The sequence below is a fragment of the Odocoileus virginianus genome, unplaced genomic scaffold (genome assembly GCF_023699985.2).
Source record: "Odocoileus virginianus isolate 20LAN1187 ecotype Illinois unplaced genomic scaffold, Ovbor_1.2 Unplaced_Scaffold_1, whole genome shotgun sequence".
In the NCBI taxonomy this organism is placed as follows: domain Eukaryota; kingdom Metazoa; phylum Chordata; class Mammalia; order Artiodactyla; family Cervidae; genus Odocoileus; species Odocoileus virginianus.
In genome coordinates this window covers 295,992-304,683 of record NW_027224263.1, presented here as the reverse complement: position 1 = coordinate 304,683, position 8,692 = coordinate 295,992, and the positions used below count along the sequence as shown (strand labels likewise).

Below are 8,692 nucleotides of genomic sequence, written 5' to 3'. Positions count from 1 at the left end.
GAGTCTCATTTGCCTCAGCTGAGTCAGTTGTCCCTCCTCACTGGAAACCAGCTTTGCTACAGGTCCCTCTCCCCAGCGCCTGACAGCTTTCTGTGGTTTCTAAGGCACTTCCCTGTTCCCTTCCCTCAGGCCTTGCTACCACCTGGGGAATTCGCACAAATGGTGTTTGATTTGCCCCTTTTGTGTTTTCCTTTCTGACTTGGAGGTAAAGAACCCCCCCCCACCATTGACTCTCTGTTTATTCAACTGGGAGAAATTTCACACCCAGGAACACGGGTATACCTCCCCAAGCCCCTTTTCCTAAATCTTCACACACACACACACACACACACACACACACACACACACACACACACACACACTGCTCCCCAGGTATCTCATCCCGGCATGTTCCTGAATAATTTATGAGTCCAGGCAGGCCTTATAAAAAGGTCTCCCAGGAAAAGCCAGAAAAGTGCGGGACATTCTGAGGAATCGCAGCCCCCACAGCCTGCCTGGCCTTTACACCCTAAGGATGGACCCTCCTGCCCCCACTGCTGTCACCCCTGACCTGGCCCTGGCCTCAGCTCCAGCCCTAGCACAGGGCTCCCTGGCACTGCCCTACCTGGGAAACCCATCGCCCCTTCTCTCCTCTGGACAAGAAGTAAATAAACATGAACGGTAAGTGGAACTTGGCCTTTGGTCATTTGAACTCAAGCTTAGTGGGGTTCCCGGGACAACAAAGGAAATGAGAAGTCCAGGGCCCCCCTCTTTTCTGTGCTCCCTCCACAGTTCAGACTCTAATATCTCAACTGGCTCTTCACCTCACTAATCCCTCTGACCGACAAGAGGAGACTTGGGGACAATGGGCAAAGCTGAAAACTGAGCAGCCAGGCCCTCATGTGCCAAGTTGCTCAGTCCACTGAGGGGCAAAGGGGAGACTACCAGGAAATCTGGATTGGACAGGACCTAGGCTGAAGAGCAGGGAACGAGGTTCAAAGTGCCAAGAGTCTGATGACCAAGGGACTGTCTCTTTCCTGACCACACCATAAGCTTTCCATTTGCTTTTTTTCTTACCTTTTGAAGTCTAGTGAGGAAGCAGTGGACCCAGAAATATATTTGGCCTCTTTCCCCATCCCAGGAAGAGGGCAGAACTATGAGCTCTACTTTTGGGGGCAGGAGGTAGGGGGCAAGATAGTTTCTACCCAACACTCATTCATTCCTCCAAATGTTTAACTGTTCACTAAACATTGACCAAAACACCTATTGTGTACCAGGCATTATGCTTAGGTGTTGGGGATTCAGATACCATCCAACATAAATCTGCCCTTAAGAAGCTCTAAGGTAACTAAACAGATAATCATCCAACGGGTATAACATTGTTGAAGCAGAGGAGGGCCATCTGTCTTGACCTGGACTCAGGGTCCTTAGGAAAGTCTTCCTGCAGGAGATGGAATCAGAGTCAAGTTTTTGGAGGGCCTCTTTTCTTATCTCAGGGAGCCCAGACTCTTTCTCCTCCACCAACTAATCTCTCCTCTTTATCCTAGAGGAGCTTGTCTCTGGAGGCCCTGGCTGTCCTCTACAAATCACCTCCCCAGGCAGGTGAGGAAACATGTGGATTTGGTGAGTTGGAGCCCCCATCCTACGTGTTCATGCACACACAAGACTACGTGCAGGCACGCAGACCTGGTCCCTTCCCAGAGAGGCCCCCAACCTCTGACCTTCGACTCAGGCTGTAGACCTGGAAAAGCACTTTCCCAGCCTTGCCCACTTTTGATTCCCACAACAGCTCTAGGAGGAAGGCAGGGAGCCCTCTGGGGCAATTTAGCTGTGCAGAAAGCTGAGCCCCAGAGCATGAGAGGGACATGGGCAGGCTCCACGGTGCATGTGCAGTGGGGCTGGTGCTAGAATCATGGTCTCCTGGCACCCAACCCTGGCATTCTTTGCCACCCCCACCCCACCCCCATGTCTTTGCTGCTCCAGTAGAACTCTGTCCCCTGGACCATCTCCAAACAGGTGTTAGAACAAGGACAGGGAAGCAAACAACCCCCAGGACTCTATCCACTTGTTGCTCAACTAGAACCAGGACAGACCCCCTAATAGGGGAGTACTGAAACCCAGAGATGTCTAAGGTCTCTTCTAGATTATCTTACCTACAGGTTGCTGACCCCTGATACAGAAGAGGCAGTTATCTGACCATGAACTTTGAGCCACATGCTAACTTTTTGCTTTGGACAGGCCGCCAGTGGGACAACAGGTGCCAAGGTCACCAAGGTTGACTTTGAGTTCCATCACCCAGTCAGGTAAGCTTCTGGCACCAGGCGCAGAGCCTGATGTAGATCTATTAGCCTTTTAAATCCTCACAACAGCACTATAAGGCAGGAGGAGGGAGGTACTGCTATGATCACTCTTTCACAGACCAGGAAATGGAAGCTCAGAGAGGTTAAGGGACTTGGATAAGGTTGCCTTCCCTGGAGTCACTGTCAGTGACCCCTAAGAATGAGCCCTTGTGGAGAGATCTGTGAAGAAAGCCTTAGTAGGAGATGGAGGATACAGGGCTAGAAAATTCTTGGCTGCAGGCCTTCTGGGGTGGGGAGTATGGAGTGGGATCAGTTTCAGGATTGATACATGCCAGGCCTGGGTCTCTTCACAACTATAGGCCCACCAGGCATGACCTTCCTGCCTAGAGACATTTTGTAACACTCCAGAAGGTTCTGTTGCAAAGCTCCCTTTCTTCTTTTTCCATCTCACCCCATTACTGCAAATAGAAGGAGTTTAGGGTCTGGTTTCTTTCTTGGCCCTACTGACACCTCTGCACATGGCAGCCTATCTAAGTTGGGGCCATATTTCTTCTCTGTCCACAGACTCTTCTGGCCTAAATCCTGCTCCTTTGACTACCTGTACAGTGATGGGGAGATTTTACTGCAGAACTTCCCTGTTCAGGCAACCATAAACCTCTATGAGGACTCAACCAGTGAGGAGGAGGAGGAAGTGGAGGACAGAGAAGAGGAGAAGAAAGAGGAAGCAGATGGAAAGGGGCCAGAAGGGTGTGTGAAGGTACCAGGGTCAGCACCATACAGAGCCAGAGCTCATTCTCCCTCCCTGCCCCTGATCTGTCCCAACTGAACCAGTCAGTCTGATGGGGTTCATTATGCCTGGAAGCATTTCAGGGCATTGATTAGCCAGGAATCCCCAGGAACAGTTCTCTGGATTGAAAGTTGGGTCCTCAAGTTACCAGCTCACCCTGGCTACACCCAATAGGTCTGTGAGCCCAGCCCTCTGGCATCTCATTGGGTTGCTGTTGTGTTGCCAGTGAGAGGGTCCTAGGAACTCTAGGGGAAGGAAAACTTGCTTTCTGAACCCCCTAGGGAGCAGATGAGGATGAAGAATGCCTATGCAGAGAACTTTCACTCTTCAGGGCTCTTTGACTACCCAACCATTCAGGTGGCCATGAAGTCCTGTCTTTCTGTGGTAAGCCCGATTTCTGGCTTCACTTCCACGGATGCAATACCAACACCAGTTGGGGTGCCTTTCTGATGGACCTTGCAGGAAGGAAAGGGGACATCTAAAACATCAGTCTACTTTGGGGACCTCTTCCCTTTTGGCTGTTATCTACTGGGGTCTGTATTTTGGCATGAGACAAATCAGAAGAAAAATAAACTAGATGATGTTTACCTTTTTTCCTGGAACTGGACTGATTTCTTAACTGAACTCTGCCCATGTTGTGAAGTCATAGGCAGAGGGTCAGAAACCAGCTCAAGGCCAATCCATTGCTCTACCTGAGGTCAATTGACAGATCTTTCTTCACAGGGATGTACCTTGGGTGGCCCAACATGGGGCCAGGCCTTCTTGGTCAACTTGTCCAATCAGGTTTGATTAAACCTTAAAGACAGCTTGGAAAGGGAACAAAAAGGACCTCAGAGGGCAGCTTAAAAGTCAGAAGCAGAGCTGGAGGTGGGGGAAGGTGAGAGATGCAGCATCAGCTGAACCTTGGTGATGAGCCTGTGCGTGTGGGGAGTGGCCGTGAGAGGCGATCAAGTCCTAACAATGTTACCTTCTCAAATCCCTTTGTATCTGCCATAGCTCAGCTCCTCAGGCCCACCCCTGTTCCAAACAGCCTTTGAGTCATTTTCTTGCCTCCAGCATGTCCCGCGGCAATTCATCCTCCACGTGCGTGCATGTGTGCTAAGTTGCTTCAGTTGTGTCTGATTCTTTGTGACCCTATGGACTGTAGCCCACCAGGCTTCTCTGTCCATGGGATTCTCCAGGCAAGAATACTGGAGTGGGTTGCCATGCCCTTCTCCAAGGGATCTTCCTCAACCCAGGGATCAAACCCACGTCTCTGCATCTCCTGCATTGGCAGGAGGATTCTTTACCACTAGTGCCACCTGGGAAACTTACAGGCCACTAGATCAAAGACTGTGCCCCCTGCTCAAAGCCCTACCACAGCTTTTCATTGCCTCAGCAATAGTTGGACTTTGTTTTTTAAGTCGCAGATCTTCCTGGGAATCTATAGCTTCTCTACTAAGACATTCACAAATCAAGTCCTCAACTTGATATTCTAGGCTGTTCAATTGCCTGGTTCTGCTAGTCTCTTTAGACTTATCCCTCAACACTTGAAGCTCATGCTTCCTGTCTTTGAATGTGTCATGGATTCTAATCCCTCTGTGGCTTTAATGCTGTCTGGGATGCTTTTTCATTTTTGTGTCTGATAAGCTCCTATGCATCCAACAGGACTAACTCAGACACCTCTCCTGTGATAAGTCTCCCCAGACTCCCAAGCCCAGGCTGGGTGCCCCCATCATTCAGTACCTCAACCGTCTACCATAGCATCTACCTCTCTTCCTCTGCAGTAAGATGGGGCTGTGTTTGATATCACCATGTGGCTTGTTTGCACAGCACACTGTCTGGCACAAGAGAGGTGCCCAGACTTCCCATGTCTTTGCTGAGCTACAAGACAGTACAGGGTAGCATTATCTGATTTAGGAGCAGAACACTGCCCATCTTTCTTTCTCTCCTCTCTCAACTTAAGACAGGTTGCTTCAGTTCTGAGCCCTCATTGGGACTTCCCTTAATTGGGCACAGCCTTGGGCAGCCCACTAAACATACACTGGTGCCATCTATTGGTCAAAATTTAACTTCGTTCCTTAATTAAGGCTACCAGGCAGTTGACCTTTGATCACTTTAATTCTTTTAGGCCATTCTGTTTCTGCTTGTAGGTAAAGTGGAATTTACCAATCTTCTAACTGTATAACCTTGGGCTAGTTATTTATCCACTCTGAACCCCAGTCTCCTCATCTGTAAAATGGGAAAAGTCATGATACTTCCTCTCAGGGTTGTTGTAAGGATTCAGTGAGATAATATATTTAAAGTACTTAGCACAACTCCTGGCACATAGTAAAAGCACACAATTAGTAATGGTATTCATAGTAATCATAGTTGTAGCAGTGGTTATCATTAATTTTTTGATAGAAATCAGCTAGTAGGCTAGAGTCAGCTAATGACTGGATTTATTCAACTAAAGATTGATTTATCAGTCATCTCCACCAGATCTCCCTGGCACCATTTGATGGTTTACCAATCACATCATGTATTGTTTGTCCCCCATTAAGCAAACAAACAAAAGGAAACAGAGGCCAAATATGACTTCAACTTATCTTCTGAGCTTCAGCAGGAACACCCTTCTTTTGAACTGAATGCAGAGGGCCAACATACAAGCCAGATAAAGATGGAGCTGCCCTGGGAATTATAATGGGAGACACAGAACTCCTACTTTGGTGTCCTCTCTATGTAAACAAACTCTCTTCACTCCCTTTTTGTGAGGTACCATCAGAGGTCTGTAGATGGTGTGAAAGACTATTTGAAACCACTATCCCAAGGGTTAAACCAAGGTTGATTTGAAGTTGAAGAGGGATTAGTATTTTTAACATGTCCAGTGTTCAGATTAAAATCCTTGTTTTGGGTCCTAGGCTCCCAGCATTTCATTTCATTTGAGCATTTCATAGCTCAAAAATTGCTCAAGTCCTTGTACCATAGGTAGTAGGAATTTAAAATCTTTGGAATCCCAATATCTTTGGTTTTAGGGTATTATGTAGCATAGAATTACAAATCCCTAAATCCCCAGTGGCTTAAAGATCCTAAAACCCTTGGGCCAGTAATTCTTAACTCAATGAGCTCCTCTCACTTCCCTCTCTCCTCCCCCTTACTGAGCATGTGCAGTGGCAGCCATTTTGTCTCATTTTCCTCCCAGTCCCTTGCCCTGAAATGGCTTCCAATCCTCTTCCCTCGACATAGTTGCTAAGTGATTGGAAGTCACTGTTCTGACTAATCAGAGTACAGTGTGAGTTGCTTTGTTGTCAAGAATGTATCCAGTCATTGTAGCAACGTCAAATCCAGTGCACAGACTCGGGACGGGGTGGAAATCTTTGCAAAACTGAGTCCTTCCTCTGGCTCCACCCAACTGGCCCATCCTAGTTGCCCATACTTCCTCATCCCAGCTCCTGTTTTCCCCATAGCAATGAGAACAGGGTACTTTGGTTGAGTGCAAGTCTTCATTTGAGCTGGGCCTTGAAGGATGGGCCCAGGTAGAGATGGAGAGAGAAAACTTTCCACAAAGAGGCAGCTGTGTGAATTACTTCATTAAATGAATGTTTATTGAGCACCTCCTCCATGCCAGGCATTAATATTATAGTGATTAAGAGCATGAGCTTTGGAGGCAGATGTACCTCAGTTCAAATCCCATATCTGACACTGCTGGTTCCATCCATAGGCCCACTCCCCTCAGGTGTCAAGGTCAGTTGTTACCAACTCCACCTCTCTCCTCTTCTCCCCGACTGTACCTGTGTGGTTATCTAGTGGGCAGTTGGTCTCCTCTTCGACCCAGGCCCCTGTTGTAAAATGGTGGCCAATCCTCTCCCCAAACAAAGTTGTTAGGTGGCCTGAGTTCACTGTTTGGACCTCTCAGGGGCCTGGTGTTGGTTACTATGTTTTGGGTTTACTCCCCAGCTGGCAAGGCTTGTAGCAACCTCCGGGCAAGTGCACAAACCCAGGTAGAAAACCTGGCAAAGAGCGAGTCTTTAGGAAGTGGTAGTCATACATTCTCTAAGGCACTTGCTGCTCACATTACCCACCATGATCTCCTATGGTACTATAATCACAACAATCCTGAGAGAGACACCACTGTTATGTCCATTTATGAATGAGAAACTTAAGGTTAGTAAGGATTTTGTCCCTGGGTTTGTGTGTTTGTGTGGAGGTTACTATGAGCATGGCCACTTCTTAGGATGAGGCACTTTACCCTATTACCTCATTTAATCCTTACAACAACTCTAATACATAAGTACTGTTATTACCCCCACTTCAAAAATGAACAAACTGAGATTTGGAGAGTTTAAGGAATCTGCCTAAGGTCACACCATGAATCAATGGCTGAGCACAGATTTGAATGATTACAGAACTTCCCCAGGTTACGCCAGTAATAAGCAGCAGAACCAGGCTTCCGGTCTGTCTCACGGCAGAGCCCCAGTGCTTTTAGGAAGTGGAGTCTACAGACCTTGGTGAAGGATTCAATTTGTGAGAGGGCAAGAGAGAAAACGTTTCAACTCCAGCTAGAGGGAAGTAAATCAGAGATTAGGAACAATTCTGAGCCAGGAAGAGCTGAGGGCTGCTGAAAGGTGTCACCAAGAGAGGGATATTTGAGGGCCTCCTGCTGGGCAGTGGCAGCCTCTCACAGAGCCTGGGCTTTTTGGGGCACAGGGCTACCAGAGGCCAGGGCCGGATGAGGGACTTCTGTTCCACCCCTCAGTGCTGTGCAACCTCTGTGTGGACTCCATTCTGGCTGGGTGAGCTTCCTTCTGGCTGAAGGGTCTGGGCCCAAAAGGAGAAACTTTCAATAGCCCAGCTCTCCTGAGATGCACCAGGCACTGAGCTCAGCACCCCACATGCTTTATTCTGAACAAGGCTCACCAAATCCCAGCAGGGTGGGGTGGGAAGTTGCTATCCTCATGTTTACAGATAGGAAAAGGGGGCTCAGAGAGTTAAGATTACCTCAGCAAGGCCAGAAAGTGGGGAACCTGAGGGAGACCCAGACAGTGTAGGCACAGAGTTCTGGCTCTTAACTACTCGGCTCCTCCTTCTACTCATTTCCCTTCAGAGTTCTGAGAAGACAGGCACCTTGCCTGGTTTCCTGTGGCCTACATGGAAGAGAAGCATATAAACTGATGTGCAAGGCATTTCTATCTCCATCACTGGGGAAATCTGGGCCCTGGGGGCTAAGTGTGAATTAAAAGGGGTTGAGCGAGAACTCAAGAACAACCTGGAGTCGGGCTCTGGGTTCTTCCAGAATTCTTCCCTCCCTGAGAGAGAATAGCCAGCTTTGGCTTCCCTGGTGGCTCAGATGGTAAAGAATCTGCTTGCAATGCAGGAGACCCAACTTCATTCCCTGGGTCAGGCATGGCAACCCACTCTAGTATTCTTGCTGGGAGAATCCCATGGACAGAAGAGCCTGGCGGGCTACAGTCCATAGGGTCGCACAGAGTCGGACACTACTGAAGCGACTTAGCATGCAGCATGCACAAGTCCCCATCAATTCAACTGCTGCCCATTAACAGCATGGGAGGCAGCGCCTTCTGGTGGCTGAGTTCTAAACTGACCCTAAACCTTTAGCACTGGTTGAGGGATCAGGAGGTCCAGGCACCCAGGAGATTCTATGGCC

General features: G+C 48.5%; 1 protein-coding gene across 1 annotated transcript; it reads left to right on the top strand.

The window, feature by feature from the left end:
- Nucleotides 1-423: 423 nt before the first annotated feature.
- Nucleotides 424-3,659, top strand: RIPPLY1 (ripply transcriptional repressor 1). Its single transcript, XM_020877933.2, has 4 exons — nt 424-660; nt 1,527-1,602; nt 2,218-2,282; nt 2,844-3,659. The coding sequence occupies exons 1-4, from the start codon at nt 515-517 to the stop codon at nt 3,103-3,105; spliced, it is 549 nt and encodes a 182-aa protein (XP_020733592.1). The 5' UTR covers nt 424-514; the 3' UTR covers nt 3,106-3,659.
- Nucleotides 3,660-8,692: the final 5,033 nt, after the last annotated feature.